Below are 25664 nucleotides of genomic sequence, written 5' to 3'. Positions count from 1 at the left end.
TTGATTTCCATGGTGATTGTATAAATTGGCACTCCTACCAGCAGTGGAGGAGTGTTCCCTTTGCTCCACATTCTAGTCAGCGTGTGCTGTCATTTGAGTTTTTTTATTTTGGCCATTATGATGGTCTAAGATGGAATTTTAAAGGGTTGTTTTGGTTTACATTTTCTGAGTGATTATGAACATTGAACATTTATTTAAGTGCTTCTTAGACATTAGGGATTCCTTTCTTGAGAATTCTCTGTTTAGATATATACCTCATTTTTAATTGAGTTAGTCGAGTTGTTTTGGTCTTTAATTTCTTGAGTTCATTACATTTTTTTTTTGGATAGTAACCATTTGTCAGATGTAGAGTTGGTGAAGATGATTTCCTATTCTGTAGGCTGATGTTTTGTCCTGTTGTCAGTATCCTTTGTCATACAGAAGCTTTTCAGTTTCATGAGGGCCCATTCATTAATCGTTCATCTATAAAATGAGCTGTTGATGTTCTGTTAAGGTAGCTTTCTTCTGTTTAGCTAGAACCAGTGCATTCAAGGCTCTTCCCCACTTTCTCTTCTAATAGCTTTAGTGTATATGGGTTTATGTTGAGGTCTTTGATCCACTTGGACTTGAGTTTTGTGCAGAATGATAAATATGGATCTATTTGCATTCTTCTACATGCAGCCATCCCGTTAGACCAGCACTAGTTTTTCATGGTGCTTTTTGTTTCCATTGTATAGTTTTGGCTTCTTTTTAAAAAATCAGCTGTGTGTACATGTGTGGCTTATTTATGTCTTTTAAAATTAGATTTCATTGACCAAACTTTCTGTATTTATACTAATACTATGAAGTTTTTAATACCATTTCTCTGTAGAACAGCTTGAAATCAGGAATGGTGATACATCCAGAAGTTATTTTATTGTACACGATTGTTTCAGCTATCCTGGGTTTCTTTTTTTTTCCATATGAAGCTGAGAATTGCTCTTTCCAGATCTGTCAAGAATTCTGTTGGACTTTTGATGGGAATTGCGATGAATCTGTAGGTTGTTTTTGGTAAAATGTCAATTTTTACTATGTTAATTTACAGATCCATGAGCAGGGGAGATCTTTCCATCCTCTAATATCTCCTTCAATCCTTTTTGGAAGTTTCTGTCATGCAGGTGTTTCACTTGCTTGGTTAGAGTAACACCAAGATACTTTATATTGTTTGTGGCTATTGTCAAGGGTATTGTTTCCCTAATTTCTTTCTCAGCACATTTATTGTTTGTATAAAGAAGGATTGCTCATGTTTTGAGTTAACTGTGTATCCAGCCACTTTGCTGAAGGTACTTATCAGCTGGAGGAGTTACTTGGTTGAATTTTTTGGGCTGTTCTTGTGTACTATCATATCATCCATGAATAGTGATATTTCAACTTCTTCCTTTCCAATTTGTACCCCTTTGGTCTCCTTTAGGTATCCTATTGCTCTAGCCAAGACTTCAAGTACTATATTGAGGAGATCTAGTGAGAGTGGACAGCCTTGCCTTGTCCCTGATTTTAGTGAGATTGCTTTAAGTTTCTCCCCGTTTAATTTGATGTTGCCTATTGCCTTGCTGAATTTTCTCCTTATTATGTTTATATAGTGTCCTTGTATCCCTGATGTCTGTAAGAATTTTTTTTAGCATGACAACGTGTTGGGGTTTTGTCAAAGGGGTTTTCAGTATCTAATGAGAAGATTGTGTGTCTTTTTACTTTAATTTTTAAAAATATGGTGGATTATATTGTTGGTTTTTCATATATTGATCAATCCCTGCATCCCTGGGATGAAATCTACTTGAACATTGTGGAGGGTATTTTTGTGTGTTCTTGGATTCAGTTTGTACGTATTTTATTGAGTGTTTTTGTATCAATGTTCAAAACAGAAATAGGTCTGAAATTATTTTTCTTTTTAGAAAGTATGATAGAATTCTGTGCCAAAAACATCTGGTCTGGCCCAAGGTTTTTTTGGTTTTCTGTTTTGTTTTTCTTTTTGTTTTTTTGTTTGTTTGTTTTTTTGCTCAGAAGACTTTTAATGACTGATTCTATTTCCTTAGGGGTTATAAGGCTATTTAAATTGTTTAATTGATCTTGATTTAATTTTGGTAAGTAGTATCTATCAAGAACTTTTCTCTTAGCACTCCTTTCATTGTTTCCCATAAGTGTAGGTATATTCTGCCTTAATTTTCATTGAAGTCTAGAAAATCTTTAATTTTTTTTTGTTTTTATTTCTTCCTTAACCCATTGATCATTGAATAGAGTTGTTAAGTTTTCATGAGTTTTTAGGCTTTCTGTTGTTTCTTTTGTTCCTGAAGTCCAGATTTAATCCATGGTGGTCTGATAAGATACAGAGGATTGTTTCATTTTTTGTAACTGTTGAGACTTGCTTTAGGACTATGTGGTCAGTTTTGGAGAGGGTTCTGTGAGGTGATAAGAAAAAAATTCTTTTGTGTTTGCATGAAATGTTCTGTATATGTTTGCTAGGTCTTTTTGATTTACAAGGTCTGTTGGATTTGTTATTGCTCTCTTTATTTTCTGTCTTAATGACCTGTTCATTGATGAAAGTGGGGTGTTGAAGTTTCCTCCAATTAATGTGTTTGGTTTGATGTGTGATTTAAGCTAATGATGCTTCTTTTACAACGTGGGTATATTTGTATTTAGTGCATAGATATTCAAAATTGAGACTTCATCTTGGTGGGTTTTTACTTAAAGGAGTAACAAATGTCCTTCTCCATCTCTCTTGATTAATTTTTGTTGAAATTCTATTTTGTTAGGTATTAGAATGATTACTTCATCTTGTTTCTTGGATACATTTGCTTGGAAAAAAATTTTTTTCTACCCCTGTACTCTGTGGTCATTCCTGTCTTTGTTTCTGAGGTATGTTTCTTGTATGTAGCAGAATGATAGATCTTGTTTTTGCATCCATTCTATTACGCGTGTCTTTTTATTAGAGAATTGAGTCCATCGATGTTGAGAGATATTAATGACCAATTATTGTTAGTGTAAATTTGTTGGTGGTATGGTAATGTGTGTGTATGTGTGTGTGTGTTTCCCTTCTTTTGTTTTGCTGTTGTGTTTATTCATTTATTTGTGGGTTTTTTTGGGTGTGGTTAACCTCCTTGTGTTGGAGTTTTTCTTCTAATATCCTCTGTAGGGCTGGATTTGTGCAAAGATATTTTTAAAAAAGTTTTTCATGGAATATCTTGCTTTCTCAATCTATGGCAATTGATAGGTTTGTTGGAAATAGTCTGTGCATGCTCTGGCATCTGTGGTCTCTTAGAAACTGCAACACATCTGCCCAGCCATTTCTGGCTTTTAAAGTCTCTGTTGAAAAGTCTCATGTAGTTTTATTATGTCTATTTTTATATGTCACTTGGACTATTTTTCCTTGTGGCTTGTAATATTTTTTATTTGATCTGTACATTTACTGTTTTTATTGTTATGTGGCAGAAGGATTTTCTTTTTTGGTTCAATCTATTTGGTATTCTGTAAGCTTCTCTTTCTTTAGGTCAGGGAAATTTTCTTCTATGATTTTGTTGAAGATATTTCCTGCACCTATGAGTGGGAATCTTCTTCTATTCCTATTATTCCTTGTAAAATATTTATTAATTTATTTATTATAATTTATTCATTATACAGTGCAATTGTTATCCCCTCACCCTCCCTCCTTCATCTGCTCTATTTTCCTCCCCTAGACATCTGAATGTGGGGTGATCTTCTTCCCCACTGTCTGACCATAGCCTGTCAGATCTCATCTGAATAGCCTGCATCCTCTTCCTCTGTGTGCCCACAGGGCCTCCTCACCAAGAGGAAGTGATCAAATTGCAGGCAACAGAATTCATGTCAGAAGCAGTCCCTGCTCTTCAACAATCTTGGAGAGTGAGCTGTCCATAGGGTATATCTGAACAGGGGGATCTAGGTACTCTGCATGAATTGTTCTTAGTTGGTGTGGTCTTTTCAGTGTCCCAAATTTCATGGATGTTTTGTATTAGATTTGACATTTTCTTTTTTTATTGATGCATCAATTTCTTCTATGGTATTCTCTACACCTGAGATTCTTTCTTCCATCTCTTGTGTTTTGTTGGTTGCTCTTGTGTCAGTAGTTTCTGTTCTCTTACTTGCGTTTTACATCTCCAAGGTTCCCTCAGTTTGTGTTTTCTTTATTGTTTCTATTTCCATTTTCAGTTCCTGAAAACAGGTAATTTTCTTTACCTGTTTGGTTGTATTTTCTTGTATTTTTCAAGGGATTTATTTTTTTTCTTCTTTAAAGGTCTCTATAACCTTCACAAGATTGGATTGAAGGTCATTTTCTGTGCTTCAGCTGTGTTAGGATATACTTTTGGTTTGTTGTAGAAAGATAGCTGGTTTCCCATGGTGCTGTATTGCTCAGGCTTTTATTGACTATGACCTTATAGTTGCTTTTAGACATCTGGTTGTCTCTGGTATTGACATGCCTCAGATAATGCAGGTTGAATTGTGGGCTAGATGATGTTGTACTGGAGCAGGTGTGGTTTACCTCTGTTGGGAATATTTTACTGAGACCAGTGTGTAGGGCATTGGTGGTGGGAGGATGGGCCTCACCTTCTTGTCTATGGGGCAGCAGGATCCTAGGGATACAGGCAGAGATGTGGGCCAGGAATGGAGTGCACAGGGAGCATGGCATATCTCACCACTGCTGGTCTTACCTAGGGGAACCCAGCAGGCAGAGAGGGTGGAAAACAGGGGTCTCACAAGTCTGTCCTATTTGACAGCAAGCCTCGGGATATGCAGACTGATCTGTGATCTGGAATGGAGTGCATAGGGTATGGTACACCTTTGATGGGTTAAGTGAACATATTTTAGAAGACTAGATTTTCTATCAATCATAAAAAAATAAACTGTGTAATATATCATAATATGCAGCAAATTGTATTGTAATTGCTATAAGTAATTTTTAAACAGTAACTGGTAGGATTTTGTTTTGTTGTTATTGTTTGAGACAGAGTGTCACTATTTATCCCTCTTTGGCCTGGAACATTCTATGTAGAACACACTGGACCCAAAATCCATAATCTGCCTGCTTTGGCTTTCCCAGTATTGGGATAAAAGGCATGCACTACCATACCTGGCCCGCAACTGTGTTGAACTTCACTTATGTAGAGTTTACACCCTTTATTTAGACACTTTGCAACCTGAGAGTTCTGACCCATTTGGAGAGTATGACCCTTTCATTTGGGTCACCTAAGACCACTGGGAAACACAGATTTTACATTATGACTTGTAACTAGCAAAATCGTAGTGATGAAATAGCAACAAAAATAATGCTTTGGTTGGGGCTCACCACAACATGAAGTATTTTATTAAAGGGTCACAACATTAGTAAGGTTAAGATACATTCCTTTATTGGATCCTACAATATGGAGCTCTTTCACTCTGAGTTTTGTTTGTTATTGTATTCAATGCCATAGAAAATTTGTGTGCCCTGGCCCTGGAGGTACAAATAGTTCCACATTCTCAATAGTGTTGAGTTATTGAGTTTAAGCTCAAATAAACTTCTAGAATTTCAAATGAAAGGCATTTCTTAACATGAAAGGTCATAGGAAAAACATATTCACTGTTACCTCTAGAGAGACATAAATAACAGCTCTGAGAATTAAGATATAACTGGATAGTTATATCTAAAGCTGGTAAACTTTATCAAGGACTAAGCATGATATGATATTCATCCTGTTTGCTTAATGATCAGTGTGGGAATGGCTGCAGAGGGAGAATTCAAGAATAAAAGAAGCTAGAAAATCTGTTTTGTAAAAAAGATTGTATTAGCATAGCCCGAAGTTTATCATATTTGTTGCAAGGAATTCACAGAGCATGGAGTTAGAACATTGAGTCCATCTGGAGCCTCAGTCATCAATTTAGGAAATCTTCCCCAGGACAGATGTGCAGGTGTTTTGGTTTCCCTGTGGCTTAGTGATGTGGAAGATGATCAGATCAAAGCAGACTAATCTCTGCTTCTCAGTGGGCTTGGAAAGATGCCATTTGAATGTTGTTTATGCAATTTTTGTTTCAACTGGAAAATCTCCCATTGTGTTTGTTTATTTCTTTAAAGAAACAAATTCTATTATTACTACCCATTTAGCCTTAGCCTTAGCAATTATAGTTCAAACCACAAAGCCCACAGCATTTTCAAGAAACTGAATGCTTGTGTTGCCCAAATTAATAGACTGAAATCCTAATCTTCTTTCTGATGATATTTACAGATGGGACTTTGGGGGTGCAGTTGGGATTAGATTACCCAATAAGTCAGGGTCAGCAGATGGGTTTCAAAGACATATAAAGAGAAGAAAGGAAGGTGAGGTTGCTGTAATCTTTGTGAGAACCCTGTGCTGACATACTCAGGCCAAGGCTCTCCCAACTGAAATTAAAGAATAAAGGAGATGATGGGTATAAACACTTGAAGATATACTATGAAAGACCATATGGTACCCGTGAAAGAACAGATAAATATAGAATAAACAGTACAAAAGAGAGAGAGAGAGACATCATAAAGAAATACTATGGGGAAAATAGTATTTTGTGGAAGAGTTGGAGGAGGGATAGAAGGAGCTGGAGGGATCAAGGACATCACAAGAATACCTACAAAGTGAACAAACCTGAACCCATGGGTGCTCACAAAGACTGAACCACCAACCGAAGAGAACACATAGGCTGGATGTAGACCCCTTACACATATGTGGCAGATGTGTAGCTTGCTCTTCAAGTGTGCTCCCTAATGATCAGAACATGGGCTGTCTGTAACTATGTTGCCTACCTTTAGATCCCTTTCCCCTAGGTGGTATGTCTTATTTGGCCTCATTGGGAGAGGATGCCTTTAGTTTTGCTATGATGAGCTACCAGGGTGAGTTGTTATCCATTGGGGTCATCGCCTTTTCTAAAAAGGGGGAAATGAGTGAAGGGGCTGAGAGCATGGGACTGGGAAGAGAGGAGAGAGAGGGCTATGATTAGACTCTAAATAAATAAATAAATAAATAAATAAATAAATAAATAAATGGGAAAATCTTTAAAGAGTCTTTTAAAACAAATTTTGTGTTTGGAATCATTGAGCATCTTATGGGAAAGATTGAGTCTCTACATAGATCAGGCATCTTTAACAGAAAATTAACTCAAAGTAGACTGAAGAACCACGTGTAAAAGTCACTGAACTCACTCATATGTGGTATTAAGAAAACCCAACAAGGAGAAGGATGAATTCATATCTTTTTGAGTCAGCAGGACAGCAGTGACTGCACAGGAACTTAAGGATGGAACTGAGAACCATAAAACACCAATGCTCGTGATCCCCAGGTGAGATGAGTCTACACTGTATAGAGCTCAAGTGGGTACAGCCTTGGGCCACCTCGCTAATCCACAGAAAGTTCCTGAGTCCATGCAGGCATGGGGGAAAGCTCCAAAGAGTAGCCTACACTATCCAGGTGTGGGCCTCAGAGGAAGATGTGGGCCACAAAAACACAAGCATCTGTGTCTTCTAGCCCAGAGGAGATTCCACAGTCTGGAACACAGGTGGTCTGACCCCCAAGTCACTTGGCTAATCTTCATAAAGTTCCTGGGTCCACATAGGCATGGATGTAGGCTTTGAGGACTAGACCCATGCCTGGCAAAGCACTTAAAACCTGCATTCAGTGTCTCTGAAGGAATTGTGGCTACAAAACACCAGTGTCTGAGTTTTCCTGCTTAGAGGAGACATCATGGTGTAGAAAACAGGTAGATCTGACCTCAGGTCACCCAGCTGATAAACGGAAAGTCCCCAGGTCTGATCTCTGGTCTCCTGCCTGATCCACCTGAAGAGACCCTATATCCACTCACCTACAAGCTGCTTTCAATGGCCAGTGTAAAAACACAAACATCAGAAGCCAAAATATCATGGCATCTCCAGATCCCAAAGCAATCAGCCCTGGAAACTCTAACACATCTAAAACACAAGAAATTTCCCTGAAATCTTTTCTAATGAAGATGATAATGAAAGAACTGAATGAAATCCATAAACAAATATAGAAATATACAGCCAAACAGATTGAGGCCCTTAGAGAGGCCATGACAGAGGCCTATGGAGAGGAAATGAATAAATCAATGAAAGAAATTCAGGAAAAGGCAAACAGGTGAAAGAAATCAATAAAATGGTTCAAGATCTGAAGATGAAAATGGAAACAATAATAAAAGCACAAACTGAGGGAAGCCTGGAAAGAAAGAACTTAGAAAGGAAAAAAAGAAACCAATAACAGGAAATGCAAAAGAAGCATCGCTAAACAGATACAATACATGGATGAAAGAATTTCATGTGGCAAAGATACAATGGAAGAATTTGATGTAACCATCAAAGAAATTGTTAAATCTAAAAATTTCCTGAAACAAAACATCCAAGAAATCAAGGACACCATGAAAAGATGAAACCTCAGGATAATAGCAATTGAGGAAAGAGAAGATGTCTGCCTCCAAGGCCTAGAAAATATTTTCAACCAACTCATAGAAGAAAATGTCTACAATTAAAAGAAAGAGAAGCCTATAAACATACAAGAGGCCTACAGAACACCAAAATGGGGGTAGACCAGAAAAGAAAATCCTCCTGCTACATAATTATCAAAACACTAAATGTACAAAGAAAAAGTATTAAAAGTAGCAAGGGAAAAAGGCCAAGTAACATACAATTTCAAACCTATCACAATCACACATGACTTTTCACCAGAGACCATAAAAGCAAGAAGGGCCTGGGCATATGTCTTGCAAACTCTGAGAGGCCATAGATGCCATTCCAGACTCTATACCTGAAAAACTTTCAATAACCACAGATGGAGAAAACAAGATATTCCACAGCAATAACAAATTTAAACCTTACCTTTCTACAAATCCAGCCCTATAGAAGAAACTAAAAGGAAAAAATGCGACACAAAGAGTCTAACTACATCTAGGGAAACACAGAAAATAGATAAGTTCACTTTAGCAAAACAAAAATTAGACAGTCACACAAACACATTACCACAACCAACATCAAGTACAATGACCTAACAGTCACTGGTCATTAATCTCTCTAAATATCAATGGTTTCAACTCTCCAATGAAGGGACACAGACTAACAGAATGTATATGGGACAGGACCCAACATTCTGCTGTATAAAAGAAACAAACCTCAGCCACAAAGATACACATACCTGAGAGTAAAGGGCTGGAAGAAGGTCTTCCAAGGAAATGGACACACGAAGAAAACTGGAGTAGCCATTGTAATATCAAATAAAATTGAATTTCAACCAGAATTAATCAAAAGAGATGAGAAAGGGCACTTCATACTCATCAAAGGAAAACTCAGCCACAATGACATCACCATTCTGATCATCTATGTCCCAAATACAAGCGTACCCACATTTGTAAAAGAAACATTAATAAAGCTTACACCATACATAGATCCCCACATATTAATAGTCAGAGACTTCAACATCCCCTTCCACCAAAGGACAGGTCAATTAACCAAAAGCTAAACTGAGAAATAATGATACTAACAGAAAGACACACACAGTATATACTCACTTATAAGTGGATATTAGACGAACAAAGATGTCCTCTGAGAGACTCCACCCAGCATAGAATTGAGACAGATGCTGTGACTCCCTACTGGATTCCAGGTGGAATGATGAGAGTGGTATGGAAGAATGAGAGGATGGTAGGATATAGAGGGTTCAGAAGCCCCACAAAGAGACCATCAAAGCTGGTGGATCTGGACTCAGGGGGCCCTGCACAAACTGTTGCACCAACCAAGGACAATACATGAAGTAAACCTAGACGCCCTAGTCAGATCTAGGCAAAGGACAGCTCATTCTCCACAGTTGTGAGCAGAATGGGGACTGCCTTTAACATGAATCCTGGAGCCTCAGGTTTGATCACTTCCCCTTGGTGAGGAGGCCCTACAGGCACCGAGGAAAGGGAAGCAGGCTATTCAGATGAGACCTGATAAGCTGTAGTCATATGGTCAGGGATGAAGTCCCCTTCAGTCAGAGGTCTAGGGAAGGGAAATAGGGTAGAAATAGGGAATAGGGAAGGGAAGAGGCATGGGAACAGGAAGTTACAAGGGAGGGAATAACAATCAGAATATAATCTGAATAAGTTTTAAGAAAATTAAAAATTTAAAAATGGACCTTTAAAAAGTCACTGAGCTCTTAAACTCCTAGAAAATGACAAATCTAGAGGACATTGAGCTCATAGACAATTTTAAGTACAGCAACAAGAGGGAAGAACTGTTGAATAATAAATATTACTTATCTGGATTTCATTAAAATTAAAATCTTTTTATCTTTAAAATATACCAGAGAATGAAAAATAAATACACCACATGTTGGGAAAGGCATTGAAAAAGGACCTTTGTGATCAAAGAGTGTTATTGAAAACATCCAGGGAACTTTTATATCTCAGAATTAGGTACCAAAACCCTAATTTTAAATTAGTGAGTAAGAAGGGGGTAATGGTTGAAATGCAGGTATATGTATTAAAATGTCACAATGTAGCCTAGTATGTATAAATAATATATGCCAATAAAAAGAGTTAAAATTTTAAAATAAGCAAAGGATCCGAACAGATTCTTTCTCACAGTTATAATGGGGACAAGTATGCAAATGATAGTATGTTTATCATACATACATCATTAAGGTTGAAAATCAGAATATTGTAGTATACTACACAGATTTTAGAATAGCCAAAATCAAAATATAAATGACACAACATACCAGCAAGGATGCAGATAAACAAACACTCCTGTTCCTGTTGGAAGAATGTCAAATTATATGACCATATTGAAGATGTCTGTAATTTACCAAAAAAAAAAAAAAATACCTTTACCATAAATTATGTAATAAGATATATCAGTATTTACAAAAAGTAAATACTTATATGCATACAACATATATACATGGATAGGTAATGGAAATTTCTTCATAATTGATAAAAATAAATAAGTCTGAAATTAACCAGTGTGTCTTTTTGCCAGTCATGGCCCCATTACACCTTTTATTCATAAGCCTTCCATTACTCTTGTTTACTCATGCATATACACACATGATTAAAAAGTATAATTAAGAAATAACATTATGATTAGCTTTCTATACTAATTACTTTTCACTATGATTAAAATATCCTAACATAAACAACTTAAGAGAGGGAGGGTTTATTTGAGTTCATAGTTTACAAAATACATCATGGCTACAAGGTGTTCATCTCTGCCATCAGGAACTTATTGCAGCAGCAGTATGCATGGCACAGACCAGGAAGCAGAGATATTTCTGGAACATAAGTGCATATGACCTTGAAGGCTTTTGCAATTGACTGAGCCACTTCTGTTAGCTACAGCATACTTTTCTAGTCTTCCACAAACTTCCAAAACAGCAGTCAGTCAACTAAGAATGAGAGTTCAAACACATGAGACTGTGAGCATGTTTCACATAGGCACCATAGCAGTCCATAGAGTGGGCACAGAAAGATGTGGAGTCTTTGCAGGATAGTTAGGACCTAAAAATCCACAAGTACACACAGCACCTATGTAAAACGACAAAGGAGAGTTGGCTTTTTCTTTTCTCCTCATTAATTGTGGACACAAGGATCAAATGTTCATGTGCAAACCACAAAGTTGGTTCTTTCCAAGCTTACTGGTACCATGACCTTGAATCCCCCATCCTCCAGAACTGACAGTTAAGTGGTGGCTGTTTAATTGCAATCCTTTATACTGTTTTCTAATAATCTTAGGAGACCAAATGAGAGCCGAGTGCATTGTGCTAAGCTGTACTAAATATCCATTAAGGGGCAAAGATTGCATGCATCATATCAACTCATAAAATTTCATATGGAATCATAAAAATAGTACAGTTTAGTATGTGGATGTGTAGTCTTCCTGGAGGCATTTGGGAAAGAGTAGATGTCAGAATAGTGTATAGGTTTTCCTGTGTCTCTTCTTCCCTCTGAATCTTCTTACTCCTTCCTTCTGTCCCTTCTTCCTCTTCCATGAGCACAAGTATGTAATGCAACCATTTAGTAACAATTCCTTTAGTATTGTTTGTGGGATGATTCATATGTTATATCATTTTCTTAATACATATTGATATTTAAATTTATTTATCCTTAAAAATAATTGAAAGAGATAAAAGGTGAGAATGTCATTAAAGTTTGAGCAACTACTTTGTAGACTCTTCTGTGCAGAGAGGTTAAATCTCTGAAATTGTACAGTGTTTGTGCCATGACACTTAGTTCATGAGGCTTCTGTCCCGCCATGAAGTGCTCATGTATAGAAACAGAAAACAATGAAAGAAAAATTAAATTAGCAAATCTAGAGCAGTGGTCAGGTATGCATTCTACAGCAAGTGCTAAAGTGGTAGTCAAGGAGTGCTTGTGTGATTTTAAATTTAGCCTCTATATATGAATTCAAGATGATTAATTGAAGATACAGTTTTCTATAGGTATGTATAATGTAAAATAATGCCAAGAAGAAACCATTTATGACTCATGACTGTCTAAGCTTTTATTCTTCTTGAATATCCTGAGCTTGGGACACAAATTAAGGGTCTCTCTCTCAAACTAACGTATCTCCAGTGGATGCTTGGGGTAGACCTTATAGCACATTGCTAAGTTAAAACAATATGGATCTCCATGGGCATCAGCTCCACAGCCCAGGTCTTAAACTAAAGCTGTATTATCTAGCATCTGGACCACCATGAGCTACAGCACAGAAGCATGCTGTTATAAATGCTGATATGAACCTAAGCATGTGTGTTGCTTGTGGATGACATTCCTGATGCAGGATATACAACTCAGAATTTTCAATGCCTTTTTCATCATTAATTTTAACTTCAGAGTGTGTTTTCAACAAAACTGTAGGAATGAACCATTCTCAGACAAAGTCATAACCCATTTAATGGTCATAAACCATTTAATGGTTAAGTTCATTGCTCTTTGAGTTTGCTTTAAACATTTTAGGGAGATGATCTACAAACAAATTTGCATTGATAATCCAGTGAAGCATATGAAGGCAATCTGGGCATTGAATGTCTTGTAACATTTAGTAAATTATTTCATCTACCATAGCAATCTCTTCACATCTACAAGTAATGTGTTCCAGAGTCTCAGTGAAGGCCTGAAACCTCAGGAGTTATTGAATTACATAGATAGATAATTATATCGAGTCTGCTTGTTAATTTTCATAAACTTGTCACAAACTAGAATCACTTGGGAAGTGGGAACCTCTCTGGAGAAATTGCCTATGCCAGACTGGCTAGCTGGTATGCCTGTAAAACATTTTCTTGACTAATGATTGACATGGGAGGGTCCATACTACTGTGGGTAGTGCCACCCACGTATAGGCAGGTGGTCTAACATTCTACAGAGAAGGTAACTGATCAAGCCAGAGGAAGCAAGCCAATAAACATCATTTACCAATAGTCTTTGCTTCAGTTCCTGGCTCCAGATTCCTGCCTTGGCTGCCCCTGCTGATGAGCTATAATGTGTAAGCCAATAAACTCTTCTCTCCCTGAACGCTTTTAACTATGGTGTTTATAACAACAACAGAGAAGCAAAAAGGGCTTAGAGATTAATTGGTGTGTTGATATAAATATGGACGTAAGAAATATAGATAAGCATGGCATTTTGTGTTATGCTATATACCTATGATATATTTTAATTATTTTTGAGATTATAATATAATTACATAATTTACACATTCTCCTTTCTCCCTCCAAACCTCCATATAGCCTAATGTCTCTTTCAAGTTCATGGTTTCATTTATATATGTGTGTGTGTGTGTGTGTGTGTGTGTGTGTGTGTGTGTGTGTAATATGTGTATAAATTTAGGCTGCTCATTCTGTATACTGTTCCTTATATCTATGATAAATTTTAATTGATAACTTGGCAGGGCAAGATATTAAGAAATTAAAAGAGAAAAAATGTAACATTATATACAGTGGTTTATAGGAATATGATTGCTTTCCCTCCTTCAAAATAGCTATGATACTGCACCACCCTTCCTCATGTACCAGCATGAGATGAAATGAAAGATGTGAGCATAAGGATACTGTCAAATGCTGACATGTCATTTGCTTCCAGTAACCCTGGGTCACTGAGTCTCAGCTGCCATCTATGGAATGTCAAGCACATATGAAAGATGGCTCAGATCTTCATAGAGGAAGAATGTTATTTGTTAATTGCTCATTTGTTTCTAGCCTTATTTGGTAGAGCAGTGCTGTCAGGAGTTATTGGCTTTTATCTGTGCATAGTTGTTAGATTGAGTATGAGCACATGTATGTGCACTTGTGCATGTGCAGCCCAGAGGTCAATGCTATGTGTCTTTCCCAATCTCTAGTTACCTTGTCTGAGAAAACAGGATCCTTTGCTGAGCCTAGAGTTCCTCAGTACAGCTAGGCTGGCTGGCCAGTGAGTATTAGGGAACCAGCCTCTCTCTGCCTATCCAATTCTGGAATAACAGGAAAACAATGCCATGGCAGGCTCTTAAAATGGCAGGTTCTGAGGACTGAACTCTGGTCCTCAGGCCTGTGTGTGCATATTACACATGAACTCTCTTCCCAGCCCCATCTTTGGTTTTAGTTCTTCTCAGTGCTGCAGAGGATCTTTGTCTTCATCTGCAAATGACACTACAGATGCTTTCTATTTGTCGGTTAACACATTTGTGTGTTTTTTAATATCTTTGAAAGAAATCCTTTCACACCTGCTTGTGGTTTGGATGATCAGCTTTTGGATGATTTTTATTTTCATGGTCAATAGACTCTGAATGTCTAGATACATTATTTAATAAAGTGTTTAATTCTATTCCTTCCTGTTTCAAATAGTTCTCCACTTCTGGACTAGAACCTTAATGGAAACTTCCCATACACGAGATAGCTGTCACCCATAATTTATAATTATGTAGTCAGGATTGGGGAAGATAATTCTCATTTTTGTTTGAGAATGTGTGGGCTATTCACTCTATATTCTTTCTGGCTTAGCTATGTACGCTGCACAGTTGCCATATTATAGCAAGGTCATTTCTGTTGCATTCTATGCCTAAGTTGCTCCTTTGCACTCTAATAGATATAGACCTATTAGAAAGCTTCATTAAAAAGCATAATTTTACCCTAGTTAAGATTTTTTTGGGATTGTTCTTTTTCCATAATCATCTTCATCAGCTCACCCATGAACGTGCCAGCAGCTCATTTATTGGCAAGCACAGCTTCTCCAGTGATTTGCGTGAGATCAGTACCAACCTATCCCTGAATCTGTGTAACTGTATTTCCCCTTTAATAAAGGGTTCATTTCCCTTCATTGTAGGGAATCATTTTTGTCAAGCGTAGTGCTTAATATCACTGTTTTTAGTGGGAATAAACATTTTCTGTTCATTTCTTATGCTTGCAAATTTCCGTATTGACCGAACACTTATCACGCACTCTGAATACTACTTTTCCTATTTAAAATGTGACTGCAGAGATTACACAGGTTTTGCCTTCTGTATTAAACCTTCTGCAATGGCAACTTTGTTCTCAGCATAGATCTCAGCGATTTAAGCACAAATTTTTATTTTCTACTATCACGTCAGAACTTAGACATTTTCACACCTCTGCGTGTTTTCCTTGGCACACCTGAATTTCCTATTTTTTATTGCTGTGTTTTGGGCATGTTATTTATTGTACTAAGGAGAACTTGATCACAAGTGCTAAGTTGTGACACAATTGATACTATGACAGTCATTTTGATAACTGAGATGAGTACTAACGTGACTAATGGGTTATATGGTGTTATATGCCGTGGACAAGCTGGGCAAAGACTGATTCCTTTCCTAACCAGGAAGAGCAGAATGATCCACTAATTCATCATGCCTCTCAGAATAATGTGCAATTTAAAACTCTGGAACTTTCTTTTTAGTGTCTTCAGACTGCAGTTGCCTGAAAGCCACAGAAACAAAAACTTCAGATAATTTAGAGAGGGTTTCTACAGCAATCTTGATTAACTTTACCTTGAAATAACAATCATTAAGCTTAATGATTGCTCCTTTTGATTCAAACCATGTAGTCCCCTTAAAATTATCAACATTTCAAACACTAAATCATTTTATTGTTATTTTTTTCTCAAATTTTATGAAATCAGATTCATCTGAGTTTAGTGGTTGATGAAAGTTTTTCTCTAACGTGTACTGTTTAATGTCAGCATTTTCTTTTATTTATTTATTTATTTTTTTTATTAATTTATTCTTGTTATGTCAGCATTTTCATCTACGGGAGAGTGAACTTGTTCCCTGCTATGACTTTTCTTCTTGATCCATTAATATTGAATTGATATCTTGTGAGGGAAAATATCTCTTTTTTATTACAAGCTCTTTCCTTCTCATTTACATATCTTCTAGATTTTGGATTATAGTGTAAGCCACATAATTATTAATGATATTACTAATCTCTATTACAGCAGAGCACAATTTCTTTGATTGTCATCTGTCTTCATCCATAGCCTGCATTCAATAGTCCTTTATTCCTGCCATTTCTTCACTTTTCTGAACATTTCCTGGGGAAATAGCAGCAATAGATCAATGATTCTGCAAAAAGAACTTGAGTGTGTGCTTCTGGTTCCTCAGTTACTCTTTCCTTTTATGAGCTCTATTGAGATAAAAACTTAAGATCACTCAGTACTTACTTGCTATCTTTTCTTTTTTATAATATATTTTATTAATTTATTCATATTACATGTCAATTGTTATCCCATCTCTTGTATCTCCCCATTCCTTGCTCCCTCCCATTTTCCTCTTACTCCCCTCCCCTATGACTGTGACCTCCTCCCCCTGTATATGCTATCTTTTCATTCAGGGATATTGTGGGATGCTCTGGTTTCTGTGGTTCCAATGTAGACCATTTATCTCTTTATATGCACCATTTTCTCCAGCGTTGAGTTCATGTCATAAACTTTGGTGTTTTAATCTTCTCACCTGTCATATACTTCTGTCTTAGTTTTTAATTGTCTCAGAACGTTAGCTATGAAATGAAGTACTGTTATTAGGCATTCCATAAATTTTCAACAATAGTCAAAATACCAAGTCCCGTTGATCCTAGTTCTTTAGTACAGATCATGCTTTTGTTTCCTGTGCCCCAGCATCTTTGCTTTGGTTTATTACTTTCCCATATGACAGAAATCGTGGGACTGTTTGGGTTCCTCCATGTCAAGGCCACTTCCCGTGCATTCTCCAAAGTAATATTAAGAAATAATACATCTTGGCATAGAAGTTTCATATCTTGTTATTTCTCCACAGCTTCTTGGATTTATTCCAGACATTTTGTCCCAGTGACTCTTTTTCAACAGATAGATACTATTTTGAACTTCCATTTTTAATGGCTCAACAGTGTACATTCTTACCATATGAAAATGTACTCATTCCTAACTCTCATTGTATTAAAAACAAGGAAAACCAAAGAAGTCCAGTCTACCCATCTTGCATCACACATATTATCCTTCCATTGCCTATAAAGACTTTCTCTCCTTCAAATTTTGTCCTGATAAATGTACTATACTCTAAGTGTTAATTTTGGCCTCACATTTCTAAGATGTCTTATACATGTATTTACTCTATCCCTTCACTTGCCTGTGAGAGTGAGCATGTCCCCCCCCCCCCACCACAGTCTGGTAATTGTGCAGGTTAAATAGACATGTGTGAAGAGAGTCATCCTTTCCATCATCAGTGTACCCCATGGAACTATTACAATGTACATCTGATGCTACTGCCAGTAGGGGATATTTGTTTGCATCATCATTTGCCTTAGACTTTGCAGTATCTACTACTACATAATGCAGAGTTGTCACTAGGATGTTTTATCAAATACCTTAATAAAATTAATACACTTCTATAAATTTGTTTTACTTTCTATATTTTAAAAAGAAATGAACTTACTTTAAAAAATATTTTAGAAAAAAAGGACTTCTGGTTTGGATTTGTCCCTAAAAACTTGACCCAACAAAAATAGCTACAGATTTATGAGGTCTCCAAAAGAATAAAGTTGTGTATATATTTTGTTTTATGTATCATATTTGATGGCCACTAAGACCTTTGCTCTGGCTCCAGATGTTAGCACTTACCACTGTGTTGGCTCCTCCTCCTTTCCCAAGACATTTTCTTTAGCTTTCTTTTTATTTAACTTTCCTTTTTTTTTTCTTTTTTTTCTCATGCTTTCTTTCCTTTTTTTTTTTTTTTATTATTAATTCATTCTTGTTACATCTCAATGGTTATCCCATCCCTTGTGTCCTCCCATTCTTCCCTCCCTCCCCTTTCCCCCTTATTCCCCTCGCCTATGACTGTTCCTGAGGGGGATTATCTCCCCCTGTATATGCTCATATGGTATCAAGTCTTTTCTTGGTAAACTGCTGTCCTTCCTCTGAGTGCCACCAGGTCTCCCCCTCCAGGGGACATGGTCAAATGTGAGGCACCAGAGTACGTGAGAAAGTCCTATCCTACTCTCCACTCATCAATCACTTTTCTTTTTAAATAAAATCTTTCACCTCCTTTTGTGATTAAAAAAATACTCAAGCTTTCTGTCTTTGCTAAGACAGAGTCCCATTTTAAATGCTTAAATGAATTTAACAGAATAATATTATCAAATATCTCTCATAAAATAAATGTGTAGCCTAATTAGAAATCTCAATTTTGAAAAACAAACATTTAAGATAACTACAAGGTATGCTATGTGATGCCTCTGTCTTATTTCTCCTCAAGGAAACTTGCCAATGGACATTCCAAGTCCACCAGAAACTTCAGTTCCAGTGACCTTGCCTCCACACAACTGTACAGATGAGCAATTTGTCTGTAGATCTAATGGTCACTGTGTTGGAAAAATTCAGAAATGTGACTTCAGATACGACTGCCCTGACAAATCAGATGAAGCATCTTGTGGTAGGTGAATTCTCAGCTCTTGCATATTTTAAATATAAAACTGCCGTTTTGTGATCCGTTCCCACCTTAGGTATTCCTATATTGTCAAGTGAGAAGTATTTAGGCATGGGGCACTATAATTACTTGACTTAGACTAGCTGTTTCAAATGCACATAAAAATAAAAAATACTGTAATGAATATGTACATAGATCCAAAATAGAGAGAAATATGTACTGACATAACTCAGCATTTTACAGCTTACCATTTCAGAGTTTTCAGAATGGCTTAGGGATGTTTATTCATGTATGAATTATGTACATAAAATTGTGATATAATTACTAACATATATTTCCATTGATCTGAATAGTAAGTGCCATTATTGAATGTTTTAGATAAAAGTGATCATTTTCATGAAGTGTAGATCTTCTGCAGCCATTTTCCCTTGGGAATTCCTATATTGTCAAGTGAGAAGTATTTAGGAATGGGAGACTATGATATACCTGAATTAGATTAGCTATTTCATCTTTCCCATAGGCAAATGCACACAAAAATAAAGAATAATGTAACAAATATATTGAGTTTATAACAAGAACAATTTTAATACATGTAAGCCATGTTCCCATGTCTTGGCAAAATATGATTCTCATTTACTGCTACCTGCCAATTCATACCTCTCCTAAGTGGATCAGTGACGAAGTACTAATTTAACATTGAACTTTGAAGTCAAAGACGCAGATGGAAGGAGCAAAATTCGCACATGCCGGGGAGTGAAAGCAGACAGACAGAGCAAATACTAAGCAGCACTTCCTCCTATGCGTTAAGCCACTTGTATGCGAGTGCATCCTACTGCAGCATTGATCAAAAGTCTTCGTGTTAAGGGTTACAAACACACCAATGACACAAAGCAGAGTGAAGCCCTCATCTGTTTCATCCCTGGGTCAATAAGTTTTAGGGTTTAAGAACTTGGTAGGGGAGTAGATCCCCTTCAATCACAGGCCTAGGGGAGGGGAATAGGGTGAAACAGGGAGGGAAGGGGGAACAGGAAGATACAAGTGAGGGTATAACAACTGAGATGTGAGCTGAATAAATTACTTAATTAAAAGATGAATAGTAAAAGTTTTTCACTTTAACTCAGAAAAGAGTAAGTCTTAATGAACAACTGTACCACACATTTAGACTAAATAGGTGATAAACTCAAAACTAGTGCACTCCATAAATGAGATGGCTGTGACTCCTTCAAGGTATCCTGGGACTTACACTGTATCATGTATCATAAATAAAAGATAATTAGATAGAAGATGTGCTATTCAGTCTTTCTCATTTGAAGGCACACAATAAGTGTAAGCACTAAGAGTTCTAAAGGTTTACACTAACCTAACCAGTTGCACATAATAGTATCTCTAGAAAATACTCTCATCACAAGATAAATACACACAACATATATTAACATCAGAGTTTAACATCCAAATGCAATGAATCACTGCACATTTTGAAAAAGGATTATTTTGCAGGGATGTCTTTCCTTGTTAGAGTTTGTATTAACTTCTATATGTAAGATTTTCAACTGTGGCATGCCACAGGTATTAATGAACCCAGAAACCCAGTTGATAGCAGGTTTTCTGTAGCACACATAAGAACTCATTGAGTTGATTCTATTTTTACTCAAGTAGTGCTGTTTTTAGCATAGATACATGTGCACGGTCACCAAGAGAAGGAAGGGAAAAAGGAGAAGGAATTTAGAAAATGTTTTCACATGAAAAGCAATGGAATTCTAATTTTTTATAGCAGGACACAACCATTACAAGAGTCTTAAAAACATTTAAGATATTAGACCCTCTATAAATGTTACTGTAAATCACATTGTTTTGAAGTCAAATGCTTTTTAATTTTCACTGACATCTTCTAGGACTGATCAGAAGTCAAGTAGTATATTACTGTGGACATGGAAGAGTCAGGGTTAGAGCTCAAATGTCATACAAGGAGCAGAAGTGCTGACTAGGAAGAAATGGGAGACAGATACTCTAGGAGCTAATTAACATCTCACCTCCTGGAGAGAACACACTGTTGATGTATGCATTTATTCCCGTATTATACTTTCTGTGGAGATTGAAATACAAATGAACTTCTATTTTTATTTTTATTTTTTTGAACCTCTATTTTTAAAACATTTTTTTTTTTTGTGATTATATAAAATGTTTGCCGAAATACTTTATCAGTGCTTAAAAGTTACTGCACAGGAGCTGGGCAGATGGTCCAGTTGGTAAAGTGCTGGCTGAGTACACATGAGGTCCTGTGCTAGATTCCCAGAACCCACATACGAGTCAGGTGTGACAGCTTAGTCTTGTAAGCCCAGAGATCCAGAGCTGGGAAGGTTAAGACTCACTGAGGCAGGCTGACCAGCTCTCCCCACCTGACTAATACATAGAAGGAGAAATGCAAGATCCTACCTCAAAAAGTAAGTTAGATAGACCCTGAGAAACAGCACCCAAGGATGATCTGTACCATGTACCCACAGGGAAACACACACACACACGCACGCACACACACACACACACACACACACACAGAGACAGAGAGAGAGAGAGAGAGAGAGAGAGAGAGAGAGAGAGAGAGAGAGAGACAGAGAGAGAGACAGAGAGAGAGACAGAGAGATAGAGAGACACAGAGAGACAGAGACAGAGAGAGACAGAGACAGAGAAGGAGGCGGGGATACACACATGCAGCCTCATGAACAGACATTCCTCATAGTATGATTTTTAAATCCAAGTATAAGAAAGTGCTGCAGAGTATACGCCTCTTCTTGCCATGTTCATTGGGATTTGCTCATCTTGTCTTTGTTCCATTTTATTTGAGTGCTGGAGGTTTGTACATTTGAAGAGAAAAACCTTTGTAAATGGTACCAGCCGAAACCAGCCAAGTCACTCCATGATTCAAATACATTCAGGTGGGGACTCAGCAATGGGATCAGCATTCATCACGGGGAAGAAACCCACAGACCAGCAGTAGATCACACAAAGTAAGTGGCTCCATATTTCCACAGTGTTTCGTAGGACTAATGTAGTGTCCAAGAACAAGAGAGTTGCATGCATTTTTTTTTTCATACTCTACCAGGAAAAAAAGTCTTTAAAAGCAAGAAATTAGGTTGACAAGGTGCCTCACTGGGTAAAGGCATTTGCTGCCAACCATGTTGACATGAGTTCAATTTCCAGGACATACATGATGTAACGAGAGACTCAGTTCCTGTTCAACATCCACAGGCACACCATTGTATGTAAGCATCTGTCTGCACACATACACACATACATTCATAGAGTAATAATACACACACACACACACACACACACACACACACACACACACACACACACCTAAAATCAAATGGTAGTTCTGTGAATACCATAAAAACTAGACACAAACATAAACATTAAAGCAAAGAAATTATACAATATTTTACTATCCTCTCTCTGTGAGAAGCTCAGCAATTTGATTTTTTTTTAGCAATTTGTTAATTTTTAGCAAATTGTTAATTAATTTAATTAATGTTTGCCTCTGCTGATGGCCTTCAACATTCTAATCAAACACTCTGCCACTGATCTACATTTCTAGCATAAAAACTGCTGCTAATATGTTGTTTAAAAACATTGAGGCTAATGAGATATCTCACTCAGTAAAAATGCTTATGAAGCAGAGACAGGTAGATCTTTGTGGCTCGCTGGCTAGCCTGGAAAGCCTTTGTGGAAAGTTCCAGGCTAGGGAAGGACTTGTCTCAAAAACAAAACAAAAACAAAGAAACAAAGAAACAAGCAAAAACGCTAGATGATGTTCTGAGAAAGAATATGTAGTTAACCTATGGCCTCCGCACATACATGCACACAGTTGCATGTGTAACCTTTGTGTGTACACCTAAACACCATCTCTCTCTCTTTCCCTCTCTTTCTCTCTCTGTCACACACACACACACACACACACACACACACACACACAAAGTAAAATCTACTCAGCATTTTTCTCTCTGAATGTCTTCCATTGTTCTGTTATCTATCTTTTTATGGATCTATTTTTTTTTTTTTTTGGTTTTTTTAGACAGGGTTTCTCTGTGTAGCCTTGGTTGTCCTAGACTCACACTGTAGACTAAGCTGGCCTCGAACTCACAGCGATCCTCCTGCCTCTGCCTCCCAAGTGCTGGGATTAAAGGTGTGCACCACCACGCCCAGCTGGATCTATTTTCCTTATCAATTAATTTAATTTCCTTTCCCTCTCCCTTTCTCATTGTTTTGTATTTCATATACCTATGAACACAGGCAAATATCCAGACTTTCCTTATAGACCTATGAGCATAGTTTGTCAAGTGTTTGGTAAATCATGCCATTAAGTATTTTCTATGACTTAATTTGTATTTTACTGAAGGGTCATTTCATAATTTGTAATCTGATCCCAATTCTTAGACTTCCCAATTGATTTTATTTTCTATAATCATATTAGCTGTAAGAATGTAAGGGGATGTAGTGTTTTTTTTTTTCTTCTTCTGAGAAACATTGCTTTAATGAAAGATGGACAAATGATAAAATGTGAGTTCAGTTCTTACTGGGATGGCCTCAGTGAAGCAATGATGTAAAGCCTAGCACACAACTACAGACAAAGACGAAACAGAAGGGATTACTATGTGATAGGGAGCCTTTTTCTGCATGGAGGACAAACAAACAGTGCTGAGGTGCTGAAAGAGAGGACTCTTAGACAGACAGAGCAAGGGCAAACCAGATGGCAAATGCAATTTTTCTTTATTATATTCACCACTAAACAATTTGTTCACTGTAATATTTCTCATTTTTCAATCTGTGAATATTTTATATCTTTGAAGGGAAACATTATAGTTAGTATAACAACCATCTTGTCTCTTGGATTCCTTTTTATTTTACATATATTGCATTTTACAAATTAATTGCATGACAGTGACTACATGGGTAATTAAAAAAAAATGTGAAGGAAAACGGACAGTCTCATGATGACTAAGCCCTTCCATTTGCAGTAACCTAACCCAATATCCTGGATAGACCATAATCTGTTCTAAGATTGTATAATTGTACACCCATTCTTTTATTGGGTGGGCACTTGTTAGTTCATATTTTTAAAAAGGCATGCTCTCATATTCTATAACCATGTCTTCATTAAGAAAGGGTATTAATTTTTATTAAAATAAATAGACATCCTATTTTCCTATTTCCTGTTCTTATTGTCCATCTTTCTGTTATATTAGTATATGATTTCATTTAACTTTGTCTTCGTTTTTTTTTATTTGTGTGTATGTGTGTGTGTATGTGTGTGTGTGTGTGTGTGTGTGTGTGTGTGTGTGTTTTGTTTTCTATAGGAGGTGCAGGGTCTCACAGTGTGCTTTTGGATGGTCCAGACCTTGTTATAAAGACCAGGTTGACCACAAGCCATAGAAGTGCACTTGCCTCTGTCTCCCCAGTGCTAGGACTATGGGTGTATGCCTCATACCTGGCGATTCCATTTATTTACTATAGTTCATCATATCGTACCTTTTTACAGTCATTAGCTGGATATTAAATTATTTATACATTTTTTTAAAAACTGAAAATAATAGTGGCCTTATCCTTCATTTTCTTTGTGATTTATTTAATGTACTCTTTTAAGTATACAAGATAACTCATCTTCCCAGATCCTTGTTTTGTTTTTTGTTTTTTTTTCTAGAAAAGTTTTCACTGAAGCTCCTTGCCAGAATGTCCTTTGAATTCCCCTCTGTCCTGCCACAGAATTCTTTTTCTAGGCTTGCTCCTCATCTACCATATGAAGTGCAAAATCCCTGGGACTCTAAACATTGTGCCTTCCTATCCTGGGCTAAGTCTGCATTTTCTGTATTATCTGTCTTCTTTATGCTCCCTTACTGTTTGTGTATCTCTTTGAATAGTGGAGATTTTTTTCATTTGATGCCCTTTGGTTATCTGTTATGTTAAAATGTAAGCGCCTTAAAAGTTAACTAGACAAGTGAACTGAAACCTAAGATGAAACTCAACTGTCAGATGATGAATTCATCACCTTCTAGTAAGTCTCCATGGTGATCTTTAAAATAAGGATACTTTCTAATTGTTAATGGTTAAATGTGACTTTCTCTGATGTTTTGTTCCTCACATGCTATACTTAGGACAAAATCTTTCCAACCTGAAAGTTATGTAGTTATTCAGTTTGAGTACAATTACTATAGCTACCTTGCAATAGGGCTTGTTTGTAGTAGTCAGAATCTAATACACTATTTGGAATATTAATTTGACCTAGAGAGAAAAGCCTGAAAATTTAACAAGTCAGGGGAGGAATGTTATAGTTTGATTCAGGTGAGTATATGAGTTTTTTCTTAAATGACAACGTAATTTGCCAGTCATTATAACCATAATATTTTCCCACGTTACCAACTTTTCCATATTGTTTCAAGCTTTTATTTTATTTTTTTTTTTTGTTTTCTATGAAACGTTCTTATTCATGGTCACTTTAAAATCATCTTAAACCTTATTTTAATTGAGCTTCTGCCATGTCATTTTTGTTGCTTTTCAATATTTATTTTGGTCTTTTTTTTCAGAGCTCAGTAGCTAACATTTGTCCAACTGTCTAGTCCACAGATGTAGCCCAGTGCTCATGGCCTGCAATCTTCCCTTATCATCCTTTTGTCAGTCAGAATTCAGGGAAACCTAGCTGCAGCCCAGAAAAGGAACCTCGGTTTATGTTAGTTATAGTTTCCAACTTAAGGTTGAAAGACATTCTAGCTTTCCA

General features: G+C 36.8%; 1 protein-coding gene across 1 annotated transcript in view; it reads left to right on the top strand.

Annotated features, from left to right (window-relative positions):
* The window catches only part of Malrd1 (MAM and LDL receptor class A domain containing 1), a 641297-nt gene that overhangs the window by 190495 nt on the left and 425138 nt on the right, over positions 1 to 25664 (top strand). Inside the window, exons 19-20 of the mRNA XM_051151281.1 lie at positions 18728 to 18904; positions 21738 to 21900. Coding sequence (XP_051007238.1) covers positions 18728 to 18904; positions 21738 to 21900 — 340 coding nt within the window. The remainder of the gene's footprint in view (positions 1 to 18727; positions 18905 to 21737; positions 21901 to 25664) is intronic.

The sequence above is a fragment of the Acomys russatus genome, chromosome 9 (assembly GCF_903995435.1).
Source record: "Acomys russatus chromosome 9, mAcoRus1.1, whole genome shotgun sequence".
Taxonomy (NCBI): Eukaryota; Metazoa; Chordata; class Mammalia; order Rodentia; family Muridae; genus Acomys; species Acomys russatus.
The sequence above is the reverse complement of the archived record's forward strand: the minus strand, read 5'-3'. Positions and strand labels throughout refer to the sequence as shown.